The sequence below is a fragment of the Carassius auratus genome, chromosome 18 (assembly GCF_003368295.1).
Source record: "Carassius auratus strain Wakin chromosome 18, ASM336829v1, whole genome shotgun sequence".
Lineage (NCBI taxonomy): Eukaryota > Metazoa > Chordata > Actinopteri > Cypriniformes > Cyprinidae > Carassius > Carassius auratus.
In genome coordinates, this window is record NC_039260.1 from 21,731,210 (window position 1) to 21,748,826 (window position 17,617).

The window sequence follows — 17,617 nt, forward strand, 5'->3', positions numbered from 1 at the left end:
TCCCGTTACAAGATACAAAAAAAAAAAAAAGGCACTCACATAGCAGCCAAAATATAAAAAGCCTTTATTGTAAGACAGGGCTACATGTTAAAAATCCCAAGAGACATTAGTCGTTAGATCTGGGAAATGTGCAGTCACAGGTGTATCTATTTAAACTAAGGAACGCTCCACTATAGTTGCAGCAATAGCAGAGTTGCTGGGGAATATTCTCACGTGCTGCATAATATCACAGCGCCTGCTGCATCCGTGGCACGGCAGCAAAGATCCTTGATTATTACACCAGAATGAGTATAGTTCCTAGTCATATCACCCTAGAAATCCCAACTTTTCATTTTCTGTTGGTCTTAGTACACACAGTTACTACAGAAGAGTCGAGTTTTAAATAGGAAAAATATAGAAACTCTTTGGTCATTTCAGAAAGTCTAGTCAGATTCAATGATTTATTCAAAGCTATAAGCACTAGTACCCCCAGACCTGGAGATCGGCTGAATGGATTCAAAAACAGTAGAACTCCCAACCGTTTAACTCTAGGGAAGTTGGATATTTAGCCTATTTTCAAAAAAACTTCCTTTAATTCTCGTTTTCTGTTGTCTAACACCCTGATACACAATGGTGTTTTCAACATGGAACCCAGTCTAACAATAAAGGCATCTCATATTTTGCTTGCTATGTGAATGCCTGGACGTGCATTTGTTTGTTTTTTGTTTCTTGCAACGGGACCCACTTTTGGTTTTTAACTTTTTGTTCCCTCTCTGGAGCACCCATAGTCTTGCTTTATTTAAATTTTTTTTACTTTTTGTTAGATTATCATCTCATACTTTGCTGCATTTTTTTTTTTTTTTACATTTATCCCAGGTTTAGTAGACAAGGCACTCGTATAGGTATAAAAATGTCACAGATAACAATGGTAGTCACGCAACAGTTACCACAGATCACTAATCTGAGAAATTATGCCTGATTTAAAAATAAACATATTTAGTCTTGCACAATGCTAACGTTCCAAGAACTGTGGTTGCCAAGAACAGTTATTTCAAACAATACTCCCGCCCTTGAATTTTACTCACACCACTCATTTCACACGTTCCAACGTGTTAAATAGTCTATTTGTTTTTCTCACAGAACTCATTGTGAAGAATGCTCAAGTCATCAAGGTTTAACTCTAAAATATGTCCAAAATAAAGCATACTTTACAGAGGTAGTGTGAATAAATCTATCAGCATTAGTAGTTTTACATATCCTAAGGTAAAAATCACTGTGCAATGTGGGCATTATCAGATTCCAATCCGAATCAATGATGTAAAAGTCACATAACCTCCGATATTATTTAGACTCTGGTCGCACTGTAAAACATCTGACCCGAATAGATTTAGAACCACATATGAAAGTTGCATAAAAAAAAAAAGGATCAGATTTCATGTGATGTGCAGATCATACTGCCATGAAATAAAACAACCTGGGTCACGTGAGCACCCAAAAAAAAAAAAAAAAACCTTGGCCTGCATTTTTGCAGTGTGAATGTATCCAGTATGAGATTGCATCAAAATGCCCTCATGCAATTCCAAACCTGTAAGACTTCCTTCTGTGAACCACAAAAGATTGCATTTTGAAGAATGGTAACCACTGACTTTCATGGAGTAGAGGACCCGACTTTGACTTTCTGGGTGAACGGTCCCTTTAAAATGTTCTGGTTTGTGTTTCCGTGCATGTTATTTTGTTTTAATTTGAGAGTAAATAAAATATAGCACTTTAAAATTAAAATCCATTCAGCATATAACATCATCATGACACTTCACTATACACTACCTTTATGGATTCTACTACATTTCATAAAAACAAAAACTTCTGAAACATTCCTCAAAATTTGTTCTGTACAAGTTTGGAATGACAGGAGTAATGATGAAATCAGTTACCTATTAAAGCCAGCCTCGCTCAATTGCACAGTAACATAGGAGATGGTGTTGTTCACCACTTTTCTTTCAAGTATAATATTCAAAGAAAACATGAGTCTTCATCTAGAATCTCCTAAGCCGTAACTTTAATGCTCAGCATTTTCCCCATATTGCCCCCCCCCCAGAAAATTTCACCAAGTTAATCTTTTCCAACTTGGGTTTTAATCAAGCACTACAGCTGAACTCAATGGTGTTTAATAGTTTACAAGCATCAGCAGGTCAGCATTTCACTGTGCATATTTCTCCACAGTCTCATGGTCTGCTGAGGGTCACGCTGGTGCACCAGGAGCAGGTCTTTGTGTACACAGGGGTTCTCTCGGTCTTGTTCCCGAATGTCAAAGGTCTTGAAACCCTCGTGTTTCTTTGCAGTGATTCCGAGTGCCTTGAAGCACATCCCATTGTAGACGTCATCGATTGGGAAGAAGGGTATGTAAAAGGAAACATGGTAAAGAGACGGAAGAAGGTTTCCAGAAAACAGGAAGCCACCGCCACCAGCATAAGGAGGGTAAGGACCTTCGTAGAAAGACTCAGGAACATAATATTTAATTTTAGGGTCCCGTAATGGGCCGGCATTAGAAATTATCTGCCCGGTGTACAACGCCGTTGCCTGCTCTGGCTCCAGAGACCGCAGATGATTCAGTATCGCTTGAGTGTTAGCAAAAACATCATCGTCACCCTTAAAAACAAAAGATACACGAGGACAGTTATCAAGCATCCACTTGAAGAACACATGCTCCTTAAGAGTCAGGTTGTAAAAGGAGTCGTGAAAATCCCAGACGAGGAGATCTTGAAACTGCTGAGCTTCAAACGAAACCAGTTTGTCGAGATTGGGATGATCCATGGATGACCGGCCTAGCAGAAAGACGGTCCGTACCTTAAGTCCATTTTCATACAAGCCTTCTCGTCCCCAGGTCTCTCGGACTGCTTGGCGCATCTCAAAGTTCTTTGGAATGGATTTGATCGCAAAAAATAGGAAAATTTGATCCGGTCCGCTCTCTGATGCACACTTGTTAGGCTGATCGATAAGAAGCAGTGGGTCTCGACACTCCATGCCTCGAAGGAAGTCTCCGTAAAGTGGAGGGTACGACTGAATATCTTGGATGTTGGTTTGTAGCAACTCAAAACTCTCAGGCTGACAGTGAAACTTCTCACGTGGGTCTTTGAGCGTTTGATTGTCGATGGAGTCAAACTGCCGCAGAAAAGAATGAAGCTTCCGGTTCCAGAAGGCACCATTTTTGGGAACGTCTTTTCTGAAAGTCTCAGAAATTGTTAGTGGGGGAAGCTCATACAGCATGGCACTTTTGGTTTTCTTTTTCACAGTGCTCATCACTACAGTTGTGGGTTTTCTAGGCGTGGAAGCTGGAACCGAGTGGATCTTAGCAAAGTCCTTTTGGCTGTGTTCCACATCCTTTAGCTTGGAAAAGAGGACAATGCAAAAGCTACTAGCTAGTGCTATGATTAATAATTTCATATACTTCTTTTTCATTTTACAACAGCTCTGTTAGAAGCAGCGTACTCTAGAGAAGCAAATAAGGATGTTGGTCTCTACAGGAAATGGTGAGGTGACTGACACCACACACTGGTGTTAAACATTCATCTTCCAACTGAACTCAGTTTCTTCGATCACATTCCCACTGATGTCAAGTTCAGCTGTGAGCCTAGCAGACACAAGAAACAGTAACGAAAGTAAAGCACACTAGAAAGTGATGATTAAACAATGGTGTATACAACTTTAAGTTATTTATATGAAAAACACCACACAGCACACCAAATAAAATCCCCTGTGTGAGATGTGTGGGTGAGAAATGCTGTCAGTCCAAGACTTGCTATAACATTGGCTAACGGTTAAGGTGCAGTTCACTCGAAGTTAAAATTCAGTCATCATTAACTAAACCTCATGTTTAGTCCAAAGCTTGCATGCATTTGTTTCTTTCATAAATATAGACAAAAGAAACCAACGCGTTTTTCAAAAATCCACAGAAGTCAGTCATACAGGTTGGAACAACAGGAGGGTGATTAATGACCATTTAAATTTGAGTGAACTATACCCCTTCAATAAAACTGACTGACTGAAATTGGTGATAGAGCCTTGTCAATGCCAATACCATGCAAATGTAGTTTGTTCTTACTGTTAGCATAATTAAGACTTTTTATTATGTGGATCTAAAATTAAACAACCATTTTAATTTATTGGAAAACTGGTCCCAAGTGATTAATTAAACAGCACAGGTTCTAAAATGAAGCACATTTCAGCCCCATGAGGACACTGTGTTGAGCTCAGGGACAGACGATATACAGCACCTGAGAGAAAGTGTACACTATGGTCTTACTAACCCATAGATACTCCTTTAGTAAATACATCCATGTGAAATCATGCCTGCTGCTTTGCTTATCGTTTTATGTTAAACAGTATTCATATAACACAGCATTACTAGCAGCTACTCCTTTTCACAGGTTTGTAAGCTGCCTACTTAGACTAGCCTTCATGCAAATCAAAAGGCAGAGCATTATTTGCGACAGCCCGTTTTTTTTTTTTTTTTATCAGAGATTTCTGAAACGATCGCACTATGAAACCAATTTAGAAACTGCGTGTATTTTGTATTGGGGACAGAAACTAACAAGTTAATTTGGATAAACCATGGTTTGTGCTAAAACGCCTAAAAGAAAAAGAAATCTGAATTTCACAATTGCAGCATAGAGGTTCTCTGTTAACAATTTACGTGAGGTTTGAACACACGAATGTATCTAGGTTAAAGCCTACTATCTATGTAACTTAGTTCACAGTAGGCTAACAGTTGAGGTTACTGTAGTATTAAGCACTATAGCTACCATTGCAAGTTTCTTACGGGGGCTATACTGTCAGTTTGATTGAAAAAGAAATTAACGTTGAACAATTTCGCAAGATTTTGTACAAAACAATGAGGAAAAACAGAACATTTCTTACCGTGTGAGCGTCTGTTAACATTCTTGGTCCTATCTGCTCATCTTGACAAAAGGAAACCACGCTGTCACCCACCACAGACTGAGCGCCGTTTCTCTCTAGTAGATAAAAGCGTTACGTCGACATGTCTCTTTTTCCATCAGCAGCTGTCTGTCTGTGATTGGTGCTCATCAGACAACACACCTGAGAACTTAATCAAGGTTATATTGTCGAATATGAAGGCTCTTTTTTTCTCAAACGGAAGCGATTTTCTATCATTCGAATGTTTACAACCTTTGCTTGAGTGTTTAAGGCGAATTGTGTTTTGATATAGACAGGACTATTATAATTTAATCTTTAAAACTGAGAGTTCTCGCCTTTTACTAGCCTAGCTACTTTAAGTATGCATTCCCCCCATCCTTTGAAGAATGTAAAACGTTTTTAGTCTTGCCCTTTTTAGGTTAAAAAACACTACTATTAGTGCCTTCTAAAGATGTACTAAAAAGTCAGACGTAAGTAGCTTAAAAAAACTTTAAAAAAAAACTTTAGAATTTCAACTTAATGCATTTCATGTAGCTATAAAATGTGATACATTTTAAATTAATCACAAATACAATACTTAAACGGTGGAAACATTACATTTAAGTTCTTCTTTTAAAGTATTCTATTCTTTTTCACAAGGGTATGCTTGACTTGATGTATGTAAATGTTTGTTTAGCTAATATGTGGGTCGCATTAACTTAAATAGAAAGGGTCGCTCTTAAAAAAGTTTGAAAACCACTGCCTTAGATTTAAATAATAATAATAATAGTAATAAACCCCAAACATTACAATAACACTGAAACACTGGCCAGTAGTAATGGAGGTTTGAGGTTGTCAGGCCAGTCTTCACTGATTTTACTGATTAACTTCACTGAATCAGTAGAGCAATAGCACAGTTCTGCATAAAATACTGCAATCCACACAACATATTCGAGTTTCAATTGTTGGTGCACGTCTTGTGGCGCATCTGAACAGCACGTGTAAAGACAGCTACAGTATCCAGACTAATTTCAGCATACCACCATGTAGAATCAGATCAGAATCAGAATGAGCTTTATTGCCAGTAATGTTCATTCATACAAAGAATTTGTTTTCATGACAGAAGCTTCCACAGTGCAACAGAATGACAGCGACAGATATAAATTTGAAGAAGTAAATAAGAAATAACAATATACAAATTGACAATTATATGTGCAGGTCTATTATGTGCAAATTCAGTTTCTCGAGGTCAATAATCAATAGCCAAACATTTGGTCACTTGTGCTAATGCTAAGGAATACCCAGCCATTCTGAAGGACCATGTGGTTCAAACATTGTACTGGTGCAATGTATCAGCTTGATAACGCACCAATACACAGCACGACTGGTGGCAGAGTGGTTTGAAGAGCATGAAACTGAAGTTTATATCCCATGACCTGCACCAGATCTGAATATATCTGAGCCACGGTGAGGGAGTGACCTGGCCGTTGTTCTACAGGATGAATGGCTCCGAATCCCTTCTGGTATGTTAACCACTCATGTCTGTCATTCCCAACGAACTGATGGTGGAAGGAATCTCTACACCATACTAATAATTACTGTCTAAAACCAGGTGTTGCAGTTTCATTGCTTTACCCCTGTGCATATTTCTAAGTTAGTGATTTTGAGTATTAGCATTATATATACATCATACAACCAATCTATACATTTACTTATTCTGTTCTGTTTACTGTTCTGTTCAAAGAGTATAATTTCTCTTACCACTGGAGTAATTTGAACCAGGATGCACACCACACAACTGTACATACAACATATATGGGCATTACAGATGATCAAATAGATATTTGTTTGTGAGGGTGTGTGGATTTTGTTCACATCTTGTTATGTTGCTGCCTTATGTTAAACTTTTTAAATTACTTTTTTTTTCTACATCATTCTACACTCCATACAGCATATTGACAAAACAATAACAGAACTGTCACAACTTGAAATAAGTACATGGCATAGATATTCATACCATTAACTAAATATTTAGCTGAAGCATCTTTACAGTCACAAGCTTTGCACATCAGAATTTGGCAAATTTTGGCCATTCTTATCCTCGCTTCTTCACCTCTCAAGCTCTGTCAAGTTTGATGCATTTTTTCTCCCATTCTTGCTGTGTGTTTAGGTCATTGTCTTGTTATAAGGTGAACCTTCTTCCAAGTCTGAGGTTCTGAATGCTCTGGACTGAGTTTTCATGAAGGCTATCTCAATATTTTGGTGCATTGAGTCCTTCAGTATCTGCCGCTGATCAACAGGCCCTCAGCATGAGGCTGCTACCAGCAGTTTTTGGATGCTACTCTGCAGCTGATAAGCAGAGCTGATTTCCTTCAAACATGATGCTTAGGATTGAGGTTCATCAGACCAGAGAATCTTGTTTCTCACCGTCTGAAGGACCTTTAGGTGCTTTTTTTGCAAGTGTGATGTGTGTCATGTTCATGTGTCTTAACTGAAGAGAGGATTGAGTTTGGCCACACAGCCATAAAGCCCAGATCGGTGCAGTGTTGCAGTGATGTTTGTCCTTCCGTAAGTTTCTCCCATCTCCACATATGATCATAAAGCTCAACTAGAGTGACCATCAGGTTCTTGGTCATCACTCAAACCAAAGCCCTTCTCCCTTAGTTGCTTAGTTTAAACAGATGTCCAGCTATGAAGAGTTCTGGTTGTTTCAAACTTCTTCCATTAAAGTCAACAGACACTACATGCTTATGTGAACCTTCAATGAAGCAGATTTTCTTTCCTGAACTCTTCTTCAGATATGGGGCTCGGCGCAATCCCATTTCAATCCATTTTCAGCTGTTAGACCTTTAATTAAGATGTGTGTGCCTTTCCAAATCATACCCATTCAATTGAATTTGCCTCAGGTTAACTCAAAGTGTAGTGACATCTACAAGCAATATCTGAGCTAAATTTCAACTGTCCCAGATAAGGGTATGAATAGTTATGCAATGGAAATGGACATTTTTATTTTTCATATTTATTTGCTTTACCATTATGGTGTATTGAGTGTAGGAAGCTTTTGCAAGGCAATTTACATGCATGTATATTTTAAACCAGATTTTATATATGTATTATAATGTTAATATTAATGTTAATCTTGGTTATCAATAAATGTATGTTTTAATACATGTTTTACTTTTTTTCTCAACGAACCTGTTCACAGCTCACAATCCACCAAACAGTGGTAATAAGCCTTAATTTTATTTGTTTTTATTTATTCAGGAAACAAACTTCATGAGACTAAAAGTCTCTTTACAGAATTGTCCTGGCCAAGATGAGCAGCCCCAAAAGTTTTTAATATGTTACAAATCAACAGATACCATATAAATACATATTTAAAACATCTGCGATTTGAATATTCCTTTACCAGAAATTATTCACTGGGAAACAATTGGTTGAGCATTTTAATCTAAACAATTTTCGATGTGTCATAAAAACTGCTTTTCACAGAAAGGAGGAAACAAGCCAATACTTGTTTCCCCCTTGGGGGAAGTAAAACCACACTATATATGTTGAATCAGTTCTTTTTACTCTTTTCTTTCTACATACATCAAAATAAAAAACAAGAAATAACATTTCAAAGAATTTTTAAAGATTCGTCTACACAGGAATCAGCAAGCAAAAAATAAGCAGAGATACAAGGTATGCTACTTCTGATAAGAATAAAAATGCATATGCCACCACTTAAGAAAGGTTTTTGTGCTCAGTAATACGGGTGCTCAAGGCATTTCTGAAGCTTGGTGTGCACAGCACCCCGTAATATTACTGTAGCTGGTTTGAGCTCTCATAAAACACTCCCTCAAATCTCATTTACACAACCAGCCTTCCTTTCTTTAGTGTTCTCTGAGGTCTGGCAGTTCGGCTGTGTCATATATAGAGAGAGAGAGAGAGGTAAAGCGAGAGCATTAAGGCACTGAGAATTGAGTTGGTGGTAAAACAGGGCGTTAGTCGAACATCACACTGAAGTCATGGTGTTAAAGGCATGAGGCAGAGCGAGCGGCAAAGGACAGAAAGGAGGAAGAGGATCTTAGCGAAGGTCACTTTCGTCTTCTTGTATGGATTTCTTAATACGAAGCAGCATGGTGGTCAGCCACTGATCCAGCCGTGATATGGTGTCATACTCTTTTACCTGAAAGACAAGAGAGAAATAAGTAAAAAGGAAGAACAGCCCTGCTATTGTTCCTAATATCTGGCACGACAGCCAATGATACATCATGTGGGTCGCTTTACTCATTTTTTGTGAAACTAGGAAGCTGTGGTAGTGAAACTATGCTTCTCTAGAATTGAATTGGATAGAAGGGGTTCTATAAACAACAGAAAGGGCGAGTAAGTGCTTGTCTTACAGCGTCAGTATATGCATCCACATTCTGTTCTTCAAAGGCATCTAAAAGTTTCTGTAAGAAAAAAAAAAAGAACATGTTACACATATAATTATCCATCATCTCCCGTCAGGAACACAATTTGCACAATGAATATTTCCAACGCTTCACTGACAGAATGATTGTGGTCTACAGTGGGGAAAATATTTATTTGATCCCCTGCTGATTTTGTAAGTTCGGCCCACTTGCAAAGAAATGAATGGTCTGTAATTTTTACGGTAGGTTTTTTTTTTCGGATAGAGATAAAATACCAACCACAATAATCCAGAAAAAACACATTATATAAAAGGTTAGAGATTGATTTGCATTTCAGTGAGTGCAATAAGTATTTGATCCCCTACCAACCAGCAAGAATTCTGGCTCACGCAGACAGGTTATGTGGCCATGTGGATCATAGATTAGTCCTGTCACTTTAAGAAGTTACTGCTAATATCAGCTAATGTCAATAAAGGAGTGGCTCGAGAAGAGGCACATTAAGGTCAAGGAGAGGCCTAGGCGGTCTCCAAACGACAGCCAAGAAACATTGAGGATTTAGAGAGGATCTGTAAAGAGGAGTGGACCAAAACCTTCCTGAGATGTTTCTGAACCTGGTCTTACCTCTGTGCTTGCCAACAAGGGTTTCTGCACCAAGCAAAAACAACAACATCTATAGAGTATTATAATAAAAAACGGGTTTGTTCAATTCCTCAGTATGGGCAGTGAAATGTTCAAAATGTATAATATATTTAATAAGATATTTTTAGGATTTATTTTAAAATATTCTGGACACAAGACATTACAGAGAGAGACACATTGAAAAGGCGGGGTTCAATTACAAATGATAATAACGGTTATGATGATAATACTGTATATTTTATCAGTAATTTGACATTTTGTGCTGACATCAAACCTTACCTTCACCAATTTGCATTCACGTGAATCTGAAAAGGCTGGAAACATTTCCTCATACTTCTGGACAGCAAGCTACAATGCAGCATGAAGGACAAAGTATAAGAAAGGGAACGGCAAACGACAGCTGTTTTGCATCGGCATGTTAAATGATGGTTGTGGTGGTGTTTTCATACCTTAGCATTCAGCATGTCCACACAGAAGTGGCAGAGAGCTGCCTTGAAGAAATAGTCCTTTGCGCTGTATTTCAACAGAGTGCTGTCCATCGCATGTGTTGCAACCTGGAAAGCCACCAACACAAATTATAGAAACAACTTAATTCCATCTTTACATATCCAAAAATCTATGTTGGCTGCACAGAGGCTAACTCGGTTTAAGGAAATATTTGTGATTACAGACGGAGGAGCTCATATGGCATCTCCTCTAGGGGCTCGGGTGTACTGAAACCAGACAGACGTGGATTGCTTTACCTGTTCATAGATCTCAATGGCTTTAGGGTACTGCTCCAGCTGAGCTGCGTAGGTGGCAACTTTGAGCAGGCACTTGTTGGCTGAACTTTGACATCAGAGACAGAGCGAACAGGTTAGAAACAGTTTTAGAGCATGACATGGTTACAATTACAAAAAGAAGGAAGAAAATGTGATAAAAAAAGGAAGATAATGTGATTAAGACCAAAAGGATCATGTGTCATATGTTGCATTTGAAGGTGACAATAATGGTATCGTAAATGTGAGACGGGGCAAGGGTTTTACCTTCAGCAAACATACTTGCTATGCATTACGTACTGATACTGTAATCAACTTTATAGGTAACCTATTTTCTACTGGTCTTATCTGCATAATCATTTAAGATTGAGAAGTCTTGAGAAATAGGGGTAAAATGAGCTTAAAACTGCCATACCTTGTGGACTCCTCGCCTTTATAATAGTCTGCCGCCTGTTCATAGTGAGCTATTGCCTGAGGAAAAGGTTATAAAGTACTTTGAATAAATCTTACTCTCTGATTCGGAATAAATATGATTATAATGATCTAAAATAAATCTGACCTTGTCAATGTCCACCAGTTCGGTCTCATAGATTTCAGCGATAGTGATGTGGTGTTTCGCCGCGATAGTAAATCGACCCTATAAGACAAACAAAAAGTATCAGGTTTACAATCTAGGCATGACTAAGTGCATAGTTTAGATAAAATCACTGATATTGATGACAGGTTTGATTTCTTTGACAAGTTCAGCTGGTTAGTTATAGCTGAAAATAATTGCCCATTTTCCTCCACTAAAAGCCAACCGAAATAGCAGATTATATTGATCAAACTATTCCTGCAATCAAAATATTTACATTTACAAAACAAAATAATTATAATATTAATAATCAGTTATTCAAGGTTTTAGAAATATCATGAATTACCAATTAAGAAAGAAAGAAAGATGAATTCTGTCTTTCATCACAGCTCAAGAGAGTCAGAAGGTTTGCGACTGTTGATTCATAGGCCATTGTGGGAAATCATTTTATCATTTTACAGTTATTTCAGAGTGATTAATACCTTAAACGTTTAGAGCTCTGTAGCCGTATTCACAAAGAATTTGATCTTACCTCCTAAAAGTTCTTGGCTAGGAGTTTTAGATTAAAACCTATTGATAGAACTCTTAAGGAACTAGTAATATAAGAGGTGGGGTTGACTTCATTGCTATGGGTGATGTCACTTTTTATGGTTTTTTTTGTTATGGTCGGTAGAGATGTGTAGCAGGTAGACAGTGGGAAGGAGATATACGTAACTATTTGGAAAAACAAAAACGTATACTATATATTAACAATCACAAAAAATCTTAAGAATAAATGTTGCTCCTAATGCAGAAACTCAGAGCAACTCATAAAAATAAGAGTCACACACACATGCTACATTCCCATGGCTAATTCTACATTTACATTTATGCATTTAGCAGACGCTTTTGTCCAAAGCGATTGTCAGTGCATTAAGGCTATAAAAAATTTTTTTTCCAGTATGTGTGTTTTCTGGGAATTGAACCCATGACCTTTAGCACTGCTAATACAATGCTCTACCACTGAGCCACAGGAACACCGTAATAATTATATTCAGTTTGCCTTAATCAATAAACTAATTAGTTACTATGTTTTCCTAAAAGTCCTAAAGTTATGATTGACTGTTCTTATTTGAATGAATATTTCTCCTTGTGTTACAGTGCCCTCTAGTGGTGTATCAAGTCACGAGCAGCATGTTTTATGAAAAATTACTTTGAATTTGTCAAACTATTTCCAAAACAAGTTTTCACCGCAAAAAGAGAAACAGATGAAAAGTGTCAAAAAGATTCTGTGCAACTAAAGCAGCTCAACTTTTATTTAAAACGCCATCTACAGCCCTCGCAGATGACAGAAAGACTCTTACCATGTCTGTATAGATCTCAATGGCCCTGTTCAGGCAGTTTATGGCCTCTGTGGAGAGAATGACAGACAGCTGACTGAACCGCAACCATTTTTTATTTTATTTTTTTTGGTGCATAAAAAACAATGGGTCTCATTCACTAATAACTGTGTGCATTATTTGTATCTATATGCACAGGATAATTCACAACACCTGCATACTGTTAATGAACATGGAGATTTTCAAAAGAGTGACCAAGTATCTAAAGTAAGCCACTGGCATAAAACACACCCAGACCATCTCCATATAACTGTTTTCTGCACAATACTTCAGCCTTAATTCACAAGCAGCTTAATATTTTTGTGTAAAGCATGATTTTCATTATTTTATTTTTTTTCAGAAAGAAAGAAAATTCAAAAGAACAGAATTGATTTGAAATGGAAATCTAGTAGAATTATAAATGCATTTACCGGCACCTCTTGATTTTAATTTTTTTGTTGTTGCTGTTGTTTAAACTTCAACCTTTCGAATGTTTTTGCCTGACGATTTCCACAAAAATGCGAAGCAGAGCAGTGCATACTTGTTAACAGCAAGAAATTCGGAGGAATACCTTGAGGGTCTGATTTTTTAAAGGCGTTGCCGGCATCAATGAAGCTCGTGGCTGCGTCGTGTTTACTCTGCATCTGCAGGTGTAGGAGCGCCGCCTGGGAGAAAGCGTTTCCTGCAGCTGACAGCCACATACAACAAAATCTTATCATAAACATTATAAAATACAAATATGATGTGCAATAGACATACATAACCTGTAAGCTTCAGGTTAAAATCAAATGCACAGTTGTTCCATTCAAATCTTTAAATTAAGAGGACCAAATGACAAGTAGATCTGTACACTGATGTTTATGTTGAAGCTGAGTGTATGACTTTACCACTCCAGTTCTTGGCCATCTTGAACATGTTCGCTGCCCTTCCATACAAGTCACAAGCATCCTCCATCTTTGAAGAGCCCCTAGTAAAAATGTGTAAATATGGGGGTGAAAGCGTAACAGATATATTTATGTAAAAATGAAACGACATGCTTAGATGCTCTTATGAATATAATAAAACTAAAGACTTTTTGGAGTTATGAAGGATGCAGTACTACTCTATAGGTACTCAAGATTAACAGGATATTGAGTGAAAACGAGCATTTCATCCCCCCCCCCCCTTTAACTTTTATATGTAGCCCACAAAATAATGTTGCTTTCCTATTGTATATATATATATATATATATATATATATATATATATATATATATATATATATATATATATTTTTTTTTTTTTTCATTTGTTATTTTTCAATAAAATTAAGTTGTTTATATTTAGTATATTGTGTTTAACACACAAAACTGATGATCAGGTGAACACACAATAGTATAGAAAATCTACATAAAAAAACTGAGTTGGCACTGATTCTGAAAAAAAATTGTATCCTTGCATTCCTACTGACAGGTCACATGACCTACCACTGGCAGCTGGCGGGTCACTCAAACACACATATTAAATTTTTTCATTATATCAACACTGATTATGGTTCTCCAGCTATTACAGGTACGGTGGTTCCAAGAGTCTGAGTAGGTTCCTGTGTTTATGGAGGTCCAGTGATGTTGTAACTGGCTCAACTGGATGTCAGCTGACTCCTGGCCAAGTCTAGATACATTTCATGACTATTTCATCATCAGTTTTAGGAAAGCTTTACGCCAGATCACATGACTAGATCTCAACCTTAACAATATAAAAATAGAAGTACAGACTTATACAGACACAAGATCTATGATGATGACAAGGTTTAAGTTAGGTTTATTACAAGTAGCTAGTCGTTGCTCGACATACATTAAGAGCTCACATCTGGAAAACAACGAGAAATTCAACTTACAGACGTTTAATATTAAATGTGGTTTCACACTCCACATCCAAACAATCTCATTTGGCAAGAGAAATTGTTTTAGACATTATTTCGCACTCGTATAATCACTTTTATGAAGTTCGTGTTTGACAGCTAACTGACTAGCATGCATGCTAACTTTCTGTTTACCCCGGCTGGCCTGTCAGCAGTGTGTTTAAAGTTATAAAACATACCCAAACAGAGAGCCAAAGAACGACTGCGAGGACTTCATTTTCTTCTCGGCTTCAGCCATGAGAGCTGTGGCCTCTTTTTCTTTCCCGGAGTTATCCATGAGTATTGTTTACAGTTCAGCTTTAGCAGCAGACTCTGGAGTCCAGCCACATCAACACAGCTCAGCGGAAACGGCCGTTTAGGTCCGGAAACGGTCCGTCTGCTGCCTCGTTTCAAAATAAGAGTCGAGCTGCGCTTGGACAAAAATAAAAACATACTGAAAATAATAGCAAGAAACAACAATTACTATAAATAATATGAAATTTATATATATTTGTATAAAAACTTTTATATAATTTTTGTACTTATTTATCTATTCATATGACTTTTATCCAAAACAACTTGTTTGTATAAAGAAAAAAAAAACTTGATATTTTGTTAACTGAAAGTTAAAGTAAAAGCCTGACGTATTAAATAATAGTCAATAAAAATCCAAAATGAAACTTCAGACAAAATATTTATAATTGTTTTAAAGTTTGTGTGTGTTTTATGTTTTGTATTATATCTGATACATCAGGCTTTTATGGCTCATACAGTATAATATATTGAGAATATGATGGTTTCTTGATTTTATTGCATGTAAATTTTGTGTCTTTTTATTTATTTGGGCAAAAGTTAAGTTGAAACTCTGATAGCTTAGATGTGTATATAAAGGAGATTTAATAGTAGTAAATCAGACCACTTGAACATAAATCCATGTAAATATCAGTTGTCTCTCTATTCCTCACAATAACGATATTTATATGCTTAGTTTTATGATCAAAGTGTTGTAGTTTTATTGTTGTAATGGTCTCCTTCTGTTTGTTTATTTTTGGCTCCATTTGAATCATTTTCCCTGTTCGCTTCTGTTCTTGTACATTATTTGTTGTCCCATATAGACCCAGAAGCCTGCCAAATCTGACCAAGTGCGCAAGCTTGTATCTATGTTCATCCCCAAGGGACTGATCTTCCTGTGTCTCGTCAGCTGCGCCTGGGGCTCCACCAGTCCTGGCTCCTCCTTCCGTCGGTTCCACGATGGGCTTTGGTCCTGCTCTGGGAGACTCCTTGGCTCCTCCCTCCGTCATCTCCTCCATGACGTCTCATTATGCCAAAGTTCCAGCCACGTCCCTCTCCAACTGCACATGCTCCTCCAGAATGCACTCCTTTCCTCCTCCTGTGAGTTTTTGTTCTGAATCATTGTTTACAAAGGTTAACAGCTGCATTTAGATCCTGTCTCTACTCATCCTTTGCCTAAATCTATCGCTGACAAGTGTGAAGGGCAGTAGGACAATGTACTACAACAGTGACAGCTGCAATAATAAATGTTCTTCAAAGGGTTTCTCAAATTGGATACTCTCATTTGTTATTTAATTCCAGTAAGTTTTCATTATGAAAGAATAGCAATATAAAACTTATTTTTACATGCATGTAAAAACAAAACAACAACCTTGTAATCCAATGGTGAAAAGAAGTATAGCTGCTAAAAGGCCTTTTGCTTAGTAAAAAAAAAAGTGCGAACTGCTAATCAGAGGGAATATTTGGCCGAGATTCAACTGATTGAAAATATGAGGGTGCAAAAAAATAAAATAAATAAAAATTCACAATTATTGAGAAAATCGCCTTTAATATTGTCCAAATGAACATCTTAACAATTTATATCACTAATCAAAAATTAGGCTGGGATGTACTCACAGTAGGAAATTTACAAAATATCTTCATGGAACATGATCTTTACCTAATATCTTAATGATTTTCGTCATAATGTTTTTTTTTTTTTGACCCATACAATTGCTACAAATATACCCGTGCTACCTATGCTATGACTGGTTCTGTGGCCCAGGGTCACGTAAATAAGTTAACATTTCATCAGCAGAAATGTCCTTCTTGCTGTAAAACAGTGCGGCCTCTGTAATTATCCACCAGAGGACGCGCTCTGCTGGTGTGAGATGACGCCCGCGTTTGTGGGCATCTAGTGAGGAACTCCCCATGTAGTCACGTGACGCACATGCGGACCCCTGAGTGCTGGTCTGTGAGAGGGAATCCCTGCGTGGAGGCGGTGTCCACAACATGTACAAACACTGAGCATGTTTTCTCGTCTCTGTGGTTGCCATGGCATGTAGTCAAGAGACTGCCACGTGTTTAGTGCCTTTATGCAACTCTTTTTTTCCTTCTTAAAATACGAAATGTATCATAGTTCGCATAGAGAGACAATGTGAACACATTTAGATCCTTGGTAAGAGGCTTGTGGAAAATGACATGCCATTATTTCCTAAGGGGATATTGTTATACTGACACAGTGTCTAAATATGTAGCTACTTTTTCTTTTTCTTTTTCTTTTTTTATTAGAAAATATGCACATTCTTTTTTTTTTTGTTTCATATAGACTACTTTAAGCACCCGGTTTTGTTTAAAGAAAATTGTTAGGAGTTTCAGTATAAAAAAAAACTGCTGATGATTATCATGATTTATGTTTACTTGCTCAATTTATGAGGTGGATCTCAAATGCCTGTATGTTCACACAGCCACAGTCACCGCACACACATACAAACTCTCAGGATTCAGGATTGAAACCAGCCTTGAAGAAAAGGCCAAATAGGGAGATGTTAACGGTTTCCATAAAGAGATGGCGTCAAATCCTGAACTTGGACTTTAGGAAACTTAACGGACCCGAGGAAAAGATATTAATACCTCCTTCAAGGCCATCCCACCACATTCTTCACCACTGAGTCACAATGTAAACCAGCTAGCAATGGAGCGATGGGTGGATTGCCTCTGTTTCTCATTTGTGTTTCTTTCCACTAAGAAATTTAGGAACAGGGAGATACCCTTCCTCTCTTTCTTCACAAACCCAAAGGGTCACAGTGACACACACACACACACACACACACACACACACACACAATGCC

General features: G+C 37.5%; 2 protein-coding genes across 2 annotated transcripts; both read right to left on the reverse strand.

Moving 5' to 3' along the window:
* Nucleotides 1-2,093: 2,093 nt before the first annotated feature.
* LOC113118675 (N-acetyllactosaminide beta-1,3-N-acetylglucosaminyltransferase 2-like) lies at nt 2,094-5,032 on the reverse strand. The gene is made up of 2 exons (XM_026288032.1): nt 4,894-5,032; nt 2,094-3,607 (listed from the first exon to the last, which is right to left on the reverse strand). The coding sequence occupies exon 2, from the start codon at nt 3,433-3,435 to the stop codon at nt 2,161-2,163; it is 1,275 nt and encodes a 424-aa protein (XP_026143817.1). The 5' UTR covers nt 3,436-3,607; nt 4,894-5,032; the 3' UTR covers nt 2,094-2,160.
* A 3,408-nt stretch (nt 5,033-8,440) lies between these two features.
* On the reverse strand, nt 8,441-14,879 carry LOC113118676 (alpha-soluble NSF attachment protein). The gene is made up of 11 exons (XM_026288033.1): nt 14,696-14,879; nt 13,504-13,583; nt 13,188-13,304; nt 12,602-12,648; nt 11,244-11,321; nt 11,100-11,155; nt 10,670-10,754; nt 10,376-10,480; nt 10,206-10,274; nt 9,276-9,326; nt 8,441-9,061 (listed from the first exon to the last, which is right to left on the reverse strand). Exons 1-11 carry the CDS (start codon nt 14,791-14,793, stop codon nt 8,960-8,962), a joined length of 888 nt encoding a protein of 295 aa, XP_026143818.1. The 5' UTR covers nt 14,794-14,879; the 3' UTR covers nt 8,441-8,959.
* Between the last annotated feature and the right edge of the window lie 2,738 nt (nt 14,880-17,617).